This window comes from Mustela erminea, chromosome 5 (genome assembly GCF_009829155.1).
Source record: "Mustela erminea isolate mMusErm1 chromosome 5, mMusErm1.Pri, whole genome shotgun sequence".
Taxonomy (NCBI): domain Eukaryota; kingdom Metazoa; phylum Chordata; class Mammalia; order Carnivora; family Mustelidae; genus Mustela; species Mustela erminea.
The window spans coordinates 38,512,700-38,528,701 of NC_045618.1; the positions used below are offsets into that span (position 1 = coordinate 38,512,700).

At 35.9% G+C, this 16,002-nt stretch overlaps 1 protein-coding gene across 13 annotated transcripts in view; it reads right to left on the reverse strand.

Moving 5' to 3' along the window:
- Positions 1-16,002, reverse strand: part of ZNF280D (zinc finger protein 280D) — a 135,850-nt gene that overhangs the window by 85,358 nt on the left and 34,490 nt on the right. For all 13 annotated transcript variants that reach the window (XM_032342670.1, XM_032342668.1, XM_032342669.1 and 10 more), the window contains 2 exons: positions 7,984-8,154; positions 7,560-7,669 (listed from right to left, as the gene is read on the reverse strand). In XM_032342670.1, coding sequence (XP_032198561.1) covers positions 7,560-7,669; positions 7,984-8,154 — 281 coding nt within the window. The remainder of the gene's footprint in view (positions 1-7,559; positions 7,670-7,983; positions 8,155-16,002) is intronic.

Sequence of the window (16,002 nt, forward strand, 5' to 3'; positions counted from 1 at the left end):
AGGATTCGACAGGACATTAAAAGGATTATTCACCACAAACAAGTGGGATTTATTCCTGGGCTACAAGGTTGATTCAACATCCACAAATCAATCAATATGATATACTACATAAATAAAAGAAAGGACAAGAACAATATGATCCTCTCAAAACAGAAGAAGCATTTGACAAAGTACCGCATCCTTTCTTGATTAAAACTCTTCATAGGGGCACGTGGGTGGCTCAGTGGGTTAAGCCTCTGCCTTCGGCTCAGGTCATGATCCCAGGGTCCTGGGATCAAGCCCTGCATCGGGCTCTCTGCTCAGTGGGGAGCCTGCTTCCTCCTCTCTCTCTGCCTGCCTCTCTGCCTACTTGTGATCTTTGTCTGTCAAATAAATAAATAAAATATTTTTTAAAAAACTATTAAAGAACTCTTCACAGTGTAGGGATAAAGGGAACAAACATACCTCAATATCATAAAAGCCATATATGAAAAGTCCCCAGTAAGTATCATTCTCAATGGGGAAGAACTGAGAGCTTTTCCAATAAGGTCAGGAACATGGCAGGGATGTCCACTGTTGTTCAACATAGTACCAGAAGTCTGAGCCTCAGCAATCAGACAACAAAAAGAAATAAAAAGCATCCAAACCAGCAAAGAAGTCAAACTCTCACTCTTAAAGATGTCATGACACTCTATGTGGAAAACCCAAAAGACCTCATTCCAAAATTGCGAGAACTCATACAGGAATTTAGCAACGTGGCAGGATATAAAATCCAATGCACAGAAATCAGTTGCATTTCTATACACTAAGAATGAGACAGAAGAAAGAAATTAAGGAGTCAATCCCATTTACAATTGCACCAAAAATCATAAGATACCTAGGAATAAACCAAACATAAGACGTAAAGAATCTGAATCCAGAAAACTATAGAATGCTCATGAAAGAAACTGAGGAAGATACAAAGAAATGGAAAAATGTTTCATGCTCTTGGATTGGAAGAACAAATATTGTTAAAATGTCTATACTACCTAGAGCAGTCTATACATTTAATGCAATCCCTATCAAAATACCATCAACTTCTTTCACAGAACTGGACCAAATAAACCTAAAATTTGTATGGAACCAGAAAAGACCCTGAATAGCCCGAAGTATGTTGAAAAAGAAAACCACAGCTGATGGCATGACAATATCAGACTTCGAGCTGTATTACAAAGTTGTAATCATCAAGACAGTATAGTACAGGCACAAAAACAGACACACAGATCAATGGAACAGAACAGAGAACCCAGAAACGGATCCAAACCACTTTATATATGGCCAAACTATCTATCTTTCAAGAATGGAATATAGTCAAACTGTTTGAACATGAAAGAACTCAAAACTATTACTTCTTGAGGAAAATTTCTAGAGGATGAACTTCAGCCAAACGAGATAACTAAAGAAACGGTAAGCAACAGACTGGTAATCAACACTGAATATATTTACTGTGAGAAAAGATTGTAACAAATACAGAAATAAGGTTAAGAAAATCAAATGCAAATGTTATCTGCCATGGCAATGAAAAAATGATAAAACCAACAAATAAAAACTGTGGGGGGGTGGGTAAAAGGACAATGAACATAAGGCTAAGAAGGTTCATGATTACCTCACATATACTAACAGTACATCAAAGAATATCATTTAGAGCTACCAAATGAAGTAGTATAGGTATGAGAAATCTTGATGGTACAAAGGTAAACACTCAGAAAGATAACACTGACTAAAATCAGGTAGGAGAGGAGAAGGTAAGGATGGGTGGGTTAAGAACAGAAAATTTAATACTACTTTAACTAATTTTAATATTAAAGAATGGCCAAAGGAATAGAAGACTATTAGAATTATATCAACATTAAAATTAAATGAGAACAAAAATACAGCTTCCCTAAAAACCTAAGCTACATGCATACAAAGCAACCACATAATGAAAGATTTTTAAATAAATAAATAAATATAATGAAAAAACCGCGCTGGGGCGCCTCATTGGTTCAATCAGTTAAGCATCTGCCTTTGGCTCAGGTCATGATCACAGGACTCTGCATCAGTCTCCCTGCTTAGTGAGGAGCCTGCTTCTCCTTCTCCCTCTACCTGCTGCTCCCCCTACTTGTGCGCTCTTTCTCTCCCTCTCAAATAAATAAATAAATAAATATCTTTAAAAACATATGAAAATAAATAATTATGACAGAACCAAGACCAAGTAAATCTATCATGTACTCTATACAAATAAGTTTAACTCAAATGCCATAACAAAAGAGATTTTCATATAGGATCACAAAGGAAAAATCAACTCTACTGAAACCAAGGGGCATAACATGATTTAAAAGGGTAAAGAAAAGGACGCACAAATAATATACCAGGCAAATGGAAACCATAAGAAACCACGGGTTGTAAGCCTAAAAGTCATTAGACATTGAGACAAAAAGAACATATAAAAATGTTAAAGGATGTATACAATTATGAGATTCATCTATGTCAAAAACAACAACAATCTTAAAACAGAACTGCAATATATCCAAGAAAATATTAGTAATGAAAGATGTAGACTGATATATGGTGTTGCTCAATCCGTGTAAGATCAAGCAGACAACAAAATAAATAAAAATACAAATATCTAAATAATGTAATTAATATGCTAAATCTGGTTGATAAATATCGAATTCTATAACTTAAATTATTTACCTATTTTCAAGTTTCCATGAACATCAAATAACCTACACACTAAAAAAGGAAAAATTTGTTAGAACTTGGGTTTTTACCATTAAAAGTGTGAATGCCTTTATGTCTTTAAATATGTCTTTAATAAAAGACATATTATGTCTTTAGATAAACTGTTATGTCTTTAATATGTCTTTAAATAAACTGGCTATAAAACAATGAGAATTATGTCAATCTCAAAGAATTTTCTAAGGATTAAATAAGATAATATATTTAAAGTTTAGTAGTCTGGCACATGGTCTCAGATAAATTGCTCTTATTATTGTAGGATTTTGCTTTATGTTTTAGATATTCTTTATTGAAACATTATTTCTTGATGTAATCATCTACTTATCTTGAATAACAGCAAAAAATCATTTATAAAGAATCTAAAAATCACATTTTTCAAAAATGGAAATCACTGTTGTAATACTAAAACTTCAACTGATATATAAAATGCATAAACTAGAATGCAAAGAATCTACTCAGTTTTTAACTTCCTTTTCCTATTCCATCACAACTCTTTATGACATAAACACACATAAGTTATTCACATTATATTTAACTTAGTGCAAAAATATATCTTAGAGATCTTTCCATATCATTACCTATTATAGAGATTCCATTCTTTAAAAAGGTTGTGTAGTGTTGCTCTATTACATGAATATTGTATGAAATTTTTGGTTGTTTCTAATATGACTAATCCCAAACAATGTAATAATACATTTTGGATGTAAAGCTACATTTTGGAAAATGGCTAGGAGTTTCCCTAGTACTGAAGTATATATAATAAACTATATACAAAACAAAAAGGAAATAAGAACATTTCTGTTACCTGTATATGCAAAAAGAAAACTGGGGAAAATAAAAAAACCAACTAATAAAAATTCTTTGAGAGCCATTCTGGCAACCAGGTAAATAAGAGACACAATTACAATTTTTCACTTGTGTGACTTTGTAAACTTCTTATTTTGAATAGTATCACTGTATTACCTACTCAAGTAATTAAAAGTTAATTAAAGAACTTAACCCTTTTTTCCCAATTCAAAACATAAAAAAAAAAATCAGGTATCTCATCAAAACATTATACAGATTAAAAAAGTGAAAGCACTTGTACAGGTTAATTCTCATACAAGAAGAAAACACAAGTGCAGTTATCAGGGACTGTATTATGGGAGCTGGGTAGTGATACACCAAATACAGGTTTGTATATGAATAAAGAGATGGTATTTAAAATTCTTTAAAAAGTTCCCTTATTTTTTCTTCTTTTTCTGTCAAACGTTGTATTTGTTTAAAGAGTTATTTATTTATTTGAGAGAGAGACAGAAAGTGAGTGTGGAGGCTGGGAGGGAGGCAGAGGAGAAGGAGAGAGTCCCAAGCAGACTCCATGCTGTTCCAAGCCATAAAGCCACCCCTCCTTCCTTTCTTTCTTCATATAATCTACCTGGACCTTTTTCTTCTTCTTCCCCTTCCTGCCATTTATACTAGGCATACAAAGAAAATATAGGCTATCCTCAGACCATAGTGGGATACTGTAATACACACTAAAATATTTCAAGTGAAATGTTACCTACACCCCATATTTCATTTGTACTTTGAAAATTTCTTTTTTTTCCCTTTTCTTAGGGGTAGTGGCAGAAGAAGATGGTGAGAAACTCTTAAGCCCAACTCCTCACCCAGCCTGGAGCCCAAATCTGGGCTCAACACCACAGTGGATCTCATGACCCTCAGATCAGGACCTAAGCCCAAAATCAAGAGTCAACTGTTTAACCAACTGAGCCACCCAGGTGCCCCTGAAAATTTTTTAAAATTTAATTTCAAGAGCTTACTACTCCAACAAAAAAAACCCTGAATTAATTAAGGACAATTACATAAGCTACATTCTGAATGGAGTTAAAATAATTATTCATATGAAATGCTCCATCATTTGGGACTTAAGTCTGACTGTTGAAAATTAAATGTAAAATTTAGATTTTCAATGTATAATGTGATATGCACATATTACCATAGACACAAAAATAAGATAACTGAAGAAACTATATAAAAATGTCTTTTTTTATGTCTTCTTTGGAGAAGTGTTTATTCATGTCTTCTGCCCATTTTTTGACATTATTATCTGTTTTCTGAGTGTTGAGCTTGAGGAGATCTTTATAGATCTTGGCTATCAGCCCTTTGTCTGTAGTGTCATTTGCAAATATCTTCTCCCATTCCGTGGGTTGCCTCTTTGTTTTGTTGACTGTTTCCTTTGCTGTTCAGAAGCTTTTGATCTTGATGAAGTCCCAAAAGTTCATTTTCACTTTTGTTTCCTTTGCCTTTGGAGACATATCGTGAAAGAAATTGGTGTGGCCAATGTCGAAGAGGTTACTGCCCATGTTCACCTCTAGGATTTTGATAGATTCCGCCTCACTTTGAGGTTTTATATCCATATCAAGTTTATCTTTGTGTATGGTATCAGAGAATGGTCGAGTTTCATTCTTCTATACATAGCTGTCCAATTATCCCAGCACCATTTATTGAAAAGAATGTCTTTTTGCCACTGTATATTTTTTCCTGCTTTGTCCAAGATTATTTGACCATAGAGTTCAGGGTCTATATCTGGGCTCTCTACTCTGTTCCACTGGTCTATGTGTCTGTTTTTGTGCCAGTGCCATGCTGTCTTGGTGACCACAGCTTTGTAGAAAAACTTGAAATCAGGCAACGTAATGCCCCAGTTTTGTTTTTCTTTTTCAACATTTCCTTAGCAATTCGGGGGTCTCTTCTGGTTCCATACAAATTTTAGGATTGTTTGTTCCAGCTCTTTGAAAAATGCCAGTAGAATTTTGATCAGTATGGCACTGAATGTATAGATGGCTCTAGGCAGTACAGACATTTTAACAATGTTTATTTTTCCAACCCATAACCATGGAATGCTCTTCCATCTTTTTGTGGCTTCTTCAATTTCTTTCATAAGTGTTCTATAGTTCCTCTAGTACAGATCCTTTACCTCTTTAGTTAGGTTTATTCCTAGGTATCTTATGGTCCTTAGTGCTATAGTAAATGGAATCAATTCTCTAATTTTCCTTTCTGTATTTTCATTATTAGTGTATAAGAAAGCAACTGATTTCTGTATACTGGTTTTGTATCCTACCACATTATTGAATTGGTGTAGGAGTTCTAGCATTTTGGGGGTGGAGTCTTTTGGATTTTCCATATAAAGTATCATGTCATCTGCGGAGAGAGAGATTGACTTTTTCATGCCAATTTGAATACCTTTTATTTCTTTTTGTTGTCTGATTGCTGTTGCTAGGACTTCTAGTACTATGTTGAACAACAGTGGAGAGTGGATATCCTTGTCGTGTTCCTGATTTCAAAGGGAAGGCTGTCAGCTTTTCTCTACTGAGGATGATATTTGCAGTGGGTTTTTCATAGAAAGATTTTATGAAGTTGAGGAATGTTCCCTCTACCACTATACTTTGAATCGTTTTAATCAGGAATGAATGCTAAGAAGACATACAAATGGCTAACAGACACATGAAAAAATGTTCATCATCATTAGCCATCAGGGAGATTCAAATCAAAACCACATTGAGATACCACCTTACACCAGTTAGAATGATCAAAATTTTTTTTTAAATTTTTTTTTTTAAGATTTTATTTATTTATTTGACAGAGAGAAATCACAAGTAGATGGAGAGGCAGGCAGAGAGAGAGGAAGGGAAGCAGGCTCCCTGCTGAGCAGAGAGCCCGATGTGGGACTCGATCCCAGGACCCTGAGATCATGACCTGAGCCGAAGGCAGCGGCTTAACCCACTGAGCCACCCAGGCGCCCTAGAATGATCAAAATTAATAAGAAAGTAAACAAGTATTGGAGAGGATGTGGAGAAAGGGGAACCCTCTTACACTGTTCGTGGGAATGTAATTTGGTACAGCCACTTTAGAAAACAGTGTGGAGATTCCTCAAAAAATTAAAAATAGAGCTACTCTATGACTGCAATTGCACTACTGGGTATTTACCCCGAAGATACAGATATAGTGAAAAGAAGGGCCATCTGTACCCCAGTGTTCATAGCAGCAATGGCCATAGTCACCAAACTGTGGAAAGAACCAAGATGCCCTTCAACGGATGAATGGATAAAGAAGATATGGTCCATATATACAATGGAGTATTATGCCTCCATCAGAAAGGATGAATACCCAACTTTTATATCAACATGGACAGGACTGGAAGAGATTATGCTGAGTGAAGTAAGTCAAGCAGAGAGAATCAACTATCATATGGTTTCACTTACTTGTGGAGCATAAGGAATAACACAGAGGACACTGAAGATGGAAAGGAGAAGTGAGATGGGGGAAATCGGAGGGGGAGAGAAACCATGAGAGACTGTGGACTCTGAGAAACTAAGGTTTTGGAGGGGGCCGTGGAGGGTGGAGTGAGCCTGGTGATGGGTACTATGGAGGGCACGTATTGCATGGAGCACTGGGTGTGGTGCATAAACAATGAATTTTGGAACACCAAAAAGAAATAAAATAAAATGGAAAAAAAAAGTCTTTTTTTTTTAATTTGTAGTATACCAAATCTACTAAATTAAAATATTCTGATTAATACCTTATTTTCATTTAAAATTAGAATATAAAAAGCATATGTTATAATACATATAAATTCAATCTTAAAATTTGATGATTCAGAGGAAATTTCAAAATCTTATATGAAAATAATCATTATGAATATAAATCTTTGCCTAAATTATATGGAAACACCACTAGGAGAAGATTTTTTACCTAAATGTCTCCACAAAACATTTACTATAAATCAATCAGTATTTCTAGGGATTTGCAAGCCTTTTTAAAATTAAATTTTGAAAAAGTTTTACCTTCATGTGATTTTTCAAAGGATCCAAAAGATTAAAATGAATATTGCACTTTGGACAAGCTCTCGGAAAAGGTGTTCCATTTTTAGATTGATTTGAAGAGGTATTTGTACCTAAAATAAATTCAAAACACATATAATACAAAATTCATCACTTTATAACCTTAAATAACCACTAATAACAATTTCTAAAATTTACTACAACTTCTAAAACTTATGCATAAATAATCTTTTTTTTAAGTGGGGGAAGGACAAATGGAGAAAGAGAATATTAAGTAGGCTCCATGTCCACAATGTAGTCCATTGTGGCTCAATCTCACAGCCCTGAGATCATGACCTGAGCCAAAATTAAGAGTCAGATGCTTAACCAACTGAGACACCCAAGAGCCCCTATAATTTCTTTTTTATATGCCACATTTCACATTTACCTTTTGATGATGCAGCCTGGGAAGATGTCACTGAAAGAGATTTAACTGAAGGAAATACAGCTGAAGAATTTAATCCAGAAATATCATCACTGGGCTTTGGCTTTTTTGGATTAACGCTGTTTACTTCAGAAGTAGAAGGACGTTTTGATAAAAACGAACTTTCATTCATACCTACAATGAATTAAATAGTGGGAAGTATATTTTTAAACACTTAGGCATATTCCTTATAACAAAGTAAAACTATTTTGGAGCTAAATTAGATGTAATACAATTGAATTATCCTATCATTCAACTGACAATAAATAATGATTAAAAACTGTTATGATCAGAAGTCAGGGGGTGTACCAAATATCAACCTTGAAAAAGAAGAATAAAACAGGAGTATCACAGTCTCAGATTTCAAGATATACTACAAAGCTGTAGTAATCAAAAGAGTATGGTACTGGACAAAAAGAGACACACTGATCAATGCAATACAATAGAGAGCCCAGAAATAAACTCATGATTTATACGGTCAATTAATCTACAACAAAGGAGGCAAGAATATAAAATAGGAAGAAGTCTCTTCAACAATGATGTTGGGAAAACTGGACAGCTACATGCAAAAGAATGAAATTGGACCACTTTCATACACCATCCACAAAAATAAACTCAAAATGGATTAAAGACCTAAATATGAGATCTGAAGCCATAAAATTTCTGAAAGAAAACATAGACAGATACATTTTTGAAATCAGCCACAGATACATTTTTCTAGATATGGCTCCTCTGGGCAAGGGAAACAAATGCAAAATTAAACTATTTGGACTACACCAAAATTAAAGACTTTTGCATAGCAAAGGAAACCATCAAAACAAAAAGGCAATCTACCGAATGGGAAAAGATATATCCAAATGATATATCCAAGAGGGAGTTAATATCCAAAATATAAAAATAACTTATACAAGTCAACACCAAAAAAACCCCCCAAATAATGCAATTAAAAATGGGCAGAAGACATGGACAGACATCTCTCCAAAGACATAAAAATGGCCAATAAGCACATGAAAAGATGCTCAAAATCACCTGTTAACAGTGAAATACAATTCAAAAGCACAATGAGACATCACTTCACACCTGTCAGAATGGCTACAATCAGGACAAGAAATAACAAATGTTGATGAGAATGAGGAACAAAAGGAACCCTCATGCCTTGCTGGCAGAAATGCAAGCCAGTGCAGCCACTGTGGAAAACAGTATAGCGGTTCCTAAAAAAATTAAAAGTAGAATTACCATATGCTATGAGTAAAATTATAAATAGAATTACCATATGAGTAATTCCACTACCGGGTGTTTACTCAAAGAATACAAAAACACTACAAGATATGTTTATTGCAGCATTATTCACAATAGCCAAGATATGGAAGTAATGCAGGTGTCCACCAAGAGATGAATGGATAAAGATTTCGCACCTAAATAAGTGGAATAAAAAAGAATGGAATTTTGCCATTTCCAGTAACATGGATGGATCTACAGGATATAAAGGATATAATGCTAAAGTAGTAAGTAAGTAAGTCAGAGAAAGACAAATACCATATGATTTAATTCACATATGGAATTTAAGAAAGCAAACAAATGAACAAAGACAAAAAGGACAGAAAGAAAAAAACCAAACACTTAAAATACAGAGAACAAACTGGTGGTTGCCAGAGGGAAGGTAGGTACAGGGATGGGTGAAAGAGGTGAAGGGGATTAAAAATAAACTTATTGTGATAAGCACCAAGTAATGTACAGAATTACTGAATCACTATACTATACATCTGAAACGAATAAATCACTATTTAATTATACCTGAATTTTTTTTAAAGGGGAGGGGCAGAGAGAGAGAGAATCTTAAGCAGGATCCACACCCAGAATGGATGGAACCTGATGTGGGGCTTGACCTCACAACCCTGAGATCATGACCTAAGTCAAGATCATGACCTGAGTCAAAATCAAGAGTTGGACACTTATCCAACTGAACCACCCAGGTGCTCCTATACTTGAATTTTTTTTAATTAAATTAATTGGGGGGGGGTGACTAACATGGTGGCATAGTAGAAGGATCCTAGGCTCCTCTCGTCCTTTGAACACAACTAGATAATTATCAAATCATTCTGACTACCCAAGAAATCAACCTCAGACTGACATCACAACTAGAGGGAGAAAAAAGGCCACATCTACGAAGGTAGGAAATATGGAGACATAGCTTGGGAGAGAAAGGGATCATGGGTGCTGCAGAGGGGAGAGAGCCCTGGTGGCTGAGAGAGGCACAAGGAGAACAATTCCCCAAAGCCACTGGCTGGGAAAACGAGAAGGGCTGATTTTCACAAGTTTTTGCAAACAGCAGGACTTAAAGACTGAAATTTTAAAGGTTGGTGGGCTTGGCTAGAATAGACCCCCTGAGGGCACTGCCTACTCCCGGAGAGAAAGAAGGCAAACAACCCCAGAGGCAGATGACACTATCTGAGGAAAGTCTAAGGCACACAGCAGGGAGATTGCTCACTCTTCTTGGAGCACATCTGTGAGAGGTGGTATTTACAGAGACACCTCTCCAAGGACAAAAGAGCCAGTGGATGCTATTTCCTTCCCCTGTCCCTCAGCAGAGGCACGGAGCTGCCTACTAAAGGAAGCTTAGCTGGACATTGGCTGCCTAGCTTGCTTGCTCCAAGTCCCACAACCCTTTCCTCTGAGACTCAAGCGCCCTTCTCGGTTAAATCGGCATTAGTCCCAGTGCAGCAAGATGGTCCACCGGAAGACCAATGCAGGCCCCCACCCACACCACATCTTTAAAGTCTGGAGTTTTAAAGGTCAGCAGGGCTGGCTGAGATAGTGCCAAAGTGCACTGTAAGGCTACTGGCAGGCAAGCAACCCAGAGACAGCAAGAAAAGAGCAATCTGAAAAATGCCTGGGATGCATGAAGGAAAATTATTCATTTGCTCTTCTGGGTGTCCTTTCCTAAGAGCAGCAAGCATGAAGCCCCCTCTCTGGGGACAAAGGAATAGGCTGGTGCCATTTCTCTCCCCACCCCCCACCTCCCAACTGAAACCCCTGCACACACCACATCTCCCAACCAGAAAGTTCTGCAAGGCTTCAGTTCTAGCGGAAGTAGCATCACATCTCATTTAATAAGCAGCAGACCAGAGGGCACCTAGTTAAAACTTGCCACATGCTGGCCAAGGCCCAAACACTACCCACCGCAGGCAAGAAAATCCCTATATGACTGAACTGAATGACAGAGCAGCCAACACATAGCACCAGAGTGCATGCGGCATACACCAGAGACATACCCTGAAGCATCAAGCTCTGGACACTATATGGCCTCTTCATAAAGCCGTTAGTCTCAGGAGCAGGAAATATAACAGGCTTTTCTAACTCACGGAAGACAGAGACTTAGACAAAATGCCATGACAGAACAATTCATCCCAAAGGAAACAACAAGAAAAAGTTACAGTCGGAGATCTAATCAAAACAGATACAGGTAATATGCCTGATGGAGAATTTAAAGCAACAATCATAGGCTACTCACTGGGTTTGAAAAAAAGAAAAATGGAAGACTTCAGGGAGGCCCTTACGGCAGAGATAAAACAGTTAAAAAACAGTAAGTCAGAAATGAAAAATGTAACAACTGAGATTTGAAAACAGACTAGATGCAGAGAACACAAGGATGAAGAAGCAGAGAAATGAATAAGTGATACAAAAGACAGAACTATGGAAAATAATGAAGCTGAATGCAAGAAAAGAAGAATTATGTATAATGAAAATAGACATAGGTAACTCAGTGACTCCATCAAATGTAATTAACATTCATATTACAGGAATCCCACAAAAAGGAGAGATAAAAAGGGCAGAAAACTTATTTAAGGAAGTAACAGCTGAAAACTTCCCTAATCCAGGGAAGGAAATAGACATCCACATCCAGGAAACACAGAGAATTCTTATCAAAATCAACAAAAGCAGGCCAACACCAAGACATATTGCAATTAAATTTGCAAAATATAGTCATAAAAAAAGTCCCTAACTTACAAAGGAAGACCCATAAAGCTAGCTGCAGATCTCGCCTGGGATCGAGCCTCGAATTGGGCTCTCTGCTCACTTGTGATCTGTCAAATAAATAAAAATCTTTAAAAAAAAAAAAAAAAAAAGTGCTGAATGGGGAAAATCTGCAACCAAGAATATTCTACCCAGCAAGGCTATCATTCAGAATAGAAGGAGAGATAAAAAGTTTCCCAAACAAAAACTTAAAGAGTTCATTACCACTAAACCAGCCCTCAAGAAATATTAAGGGACTCTTGAGTGGAAAGAAAGACAATAAGTGACAAAGAAAAGAAAAGAAAAGAGAAAATCTCCACAAATAACAACCAAACAAGTAATAAAATGGCTCTAAATACACATCTGTCAATAATTACTCTCAATGTAAATGAACTAAATGCTCCCATCAAAACACAAAAGGTATCAGAATGGATTTTAAAAAAAGAAAGTAAAAAGACTCTATCATATGTTGCCTACAAAAGACTTTTTAGACCCAGAGATACCTGAACAATTAAACTGGGGGATGGAAAAATATTATCATGCAAATGGAAATCAAAAGGAAGCCAGAGCAGCAATACTTGCATCAGACAAACTTGATTTTAAATCAAAGACTGTAACAAGAGATGAACAAGGGCACAATATCATAATAAAGGGGCCTATCCAACAAGATCTAACAATTATAAATATTTATACCCTAACAAGTGAGCACCCAAATATATAAAGCAATTAATAACAAAATTAAAGAAACTTGTGGATAATAATATAGTAACAGTAGGAAACTTTAACACCCCACTTATATCAATGGACAGATCATCTCACCAGAATATCAACAAGGAAACAACAGCTCTAAATGACACACTCGAACAGAAAGGATTTAACAGATATATTCAGATCATTCCGCCCTAAAGCAGCAGAATACACATTCTTTTCAAATGCACTAGGAACATTCTCCAGAATAGATCTCATACTAGGTCACAAATTAGGTCTCAACATGTACAAAAAGACTAAGATCATACCATGCATATGTTCTGATTATAACACTATGAAACTTAAAGTCAACCACAAGAAAAAAATGTGGAAAACAACATGTGGAGATTAAACAAAATGCTACTGAAAAATGAATGGGTCAACCAGGAAATCAAAGAAGAAATTAAAAAACACATGGAAACAAATGAAAATGAAAACACATTGGTCAAAAAGCACTGACATGTCGCAAAAGTAGTCATAAGAGGGAAATATATAAGAAAACAGGCCTACCTTAAAAGACAAGAAAAGTCTCAAATAAACAAACTAACATTACACTTACTGAAGCTAGAAAGAGAACAACAAATGAAGCCTACAGTCAGCAGTAGAAGGGAAAGAATACAGATTAAAGCAGAAAAAAATATAGAAAAAAAAATCATTAAAAGCAGGAGCTGGCTACTTGAAAAATAATCAGTAAAATTTATAAGCCCCTAGCCAAATTTATCAAAAAAAGAAAGGACCCAAATAAATAAAATCACAAACAAGAGAGAAGAAATTACAACCAGCACCAAAAAAATACGAACAATTATAAGAGAATATTATGAAAAACTATATGCTAACAAATCAGACAACCTGGAAGAAATGAATAAATTCCTACTGAAATAGGAAGAAATGGAAAACCTGAACAGACTGACAACCCAGTAAAGAAACTGAATCAGTAATCAAAAAAATTCCCAACAAACAAAAGTCAGGAGCCAAATGGCTTCACAGGAGAATCCAATCAAACATTTAAAGAAGAGTTAACACCTATTCTTCTCAAACTATTCAAAAAAATAGAAATGGAAGGAAAACTTCCAAATTCATTCTACAAGGAAAAAGACTCAACTACTAAAGAACTATAAGCCAATATCCCTCATGAATATGGATGCAAAAATTCTTAATACCAGCAAATCAAATCCAATAGAATATTAAAAGAATGAAACACCACAATCAAGTGGGATTTATTCCTGGGCTGCAAGGGTGACTCATTTGCAAATCAACGTGATGCACCATAATAATAAAAGAAACGACAAGAACCATATGATCCTCTCAACAGATACAAAAAAGCATGTGACAAAGTACAACATCCATTCATAATAAAATTCTCAACAAAGTAGGGATAGAGGAAACATACCTCAACATCATAAAGGCCATATATGAAAAACCCACAGCTAATATTGTCCTCAATGGGGAAAACCTGAAAGCCTTTCCCTTACAGTCAGGAACAGGACAAGGATGTCCACTCTCACCAGTTATTTAACATAGTACTGGAGCTCCTACCCACAACAATCAGACAACAAAAAGAAACAGGAGGCATCCTGGAAGAAGTCAAACTTTCATTGTTTGCAGATACCATAATACTTTATATAGAAAACCCAAATACTCAACCAAAAAAGTGCTAGAGCGGACACATGAATTCAGCAAAGTTGCAGGATATGAAATCAACATACAGAAATCTGATGCATTTCTATACACCAATAATGAAGCAGCAAAAAGAGAAATCAAGGAATCATTCCCATTTACAATTGTACCCAAAACCAAAAGATACTTCAGGAATAAATCTAACCAAAAAGATACAAGATCTGACTCTGAAAACTATAAAACACTGATGAAAGCAACTGCAGAGGACACAAAGAAATGGAAAAATGTGGGGTGCCTGGGTGGCTCAGTGGGTTAAAGCCTCTGCCTTCGGCTCAGGTCATGATATTAGGGTCCTGGGATTGAGCCCCGCATCAGGCTCTCCGCTCAGCAGGGAGCCTGCTTTCTTCTCTCTGCCTATTTGTGGTCTCCGTCTGTCAAATAAATAAATAAAATCTTTAAAAAGAAAAAATGGAAAAATGTTACATGCTCATGGACTAGAAGAATAAATATTGTTAAGATGTCTATATTACCCAAAGCAATCAACACATGTAATACAATTCCTATTACCCAAAGCAATCTACACATGTAATACAATTCCTATTAAATACCACCAGGATTTTTCAGAGAGCTAGAACAATCCTAAAATTTGTATGGAACCACAAAAGATCCTGAATAGCCAAACCAATCTTGAAAAAGAAAATTAAAGCTGGAGGCATCAAAATTCCAGATTTCAAGCTATACTAAAAAGCTATAGTCACCAAGACAGTATGATACTAGCACAAAAACAGAAACATAGATCAACAGAACAGAATAAAAAACCCAGAAATGAACGCATAGTTTTATCAATTCATCTCTGACAAAGCAGGAAAGAATACTCAATGGAAAAAGGACAGTTCAGGCTGCCTGGGTGGCTCAGTTGTTAAGCATCTGCCTTCAGTGCAGGTCATGATCCCAGGGTCCTGGGATGGAGCCCCACATCAAGCTCCCTGCCCAGTGAGAAGCCTGCTTCTCCCTCTCCCTATGTCTGCTGCTCTCCCGACTTGTGCTCATTCTCTCAAATAAATATAATCTATTTAAAAAAAAATTTTTTTTTAAATGTCCTCTTCAACAAATGGTGTTAGGGAAACTGAATAGCAATATCCAAAGAATGAAACTAGACCACTTTGTTATATCATACACAAAAATAAATTCAAATTGGATGAAAGACCTAAACGTTGAGACATGAACTAAAAATCCTAGAGGAGAACATAGGCAGTAACCTCTTTGACATTGGTCATAGCAATTTCTTTCTAGACATGTCTCTTGTGAAAGGGAACAAAAGCAAACTCTTGAGACTCCATCAAAATAAAAGGTTTCTTCTGAATAGTGAAGGAAACATCCACAAAACTAAAAGGCAATCTTCAGGATGGGAGAAGATATTTGTAAATGACCTATCCAATAAAGAGTTAGTACCCAAAATCTGTAAAGAACTTATCAAACTCAACACCCAAAAAACAAATAACCCATTTCGAAAATGGTTAAAGACTTAAACAGACATTTTTCTAAAGAAGACATACAGATCACCAATATACACATGAAATGCTCAACATCACTCATCATCAGGGA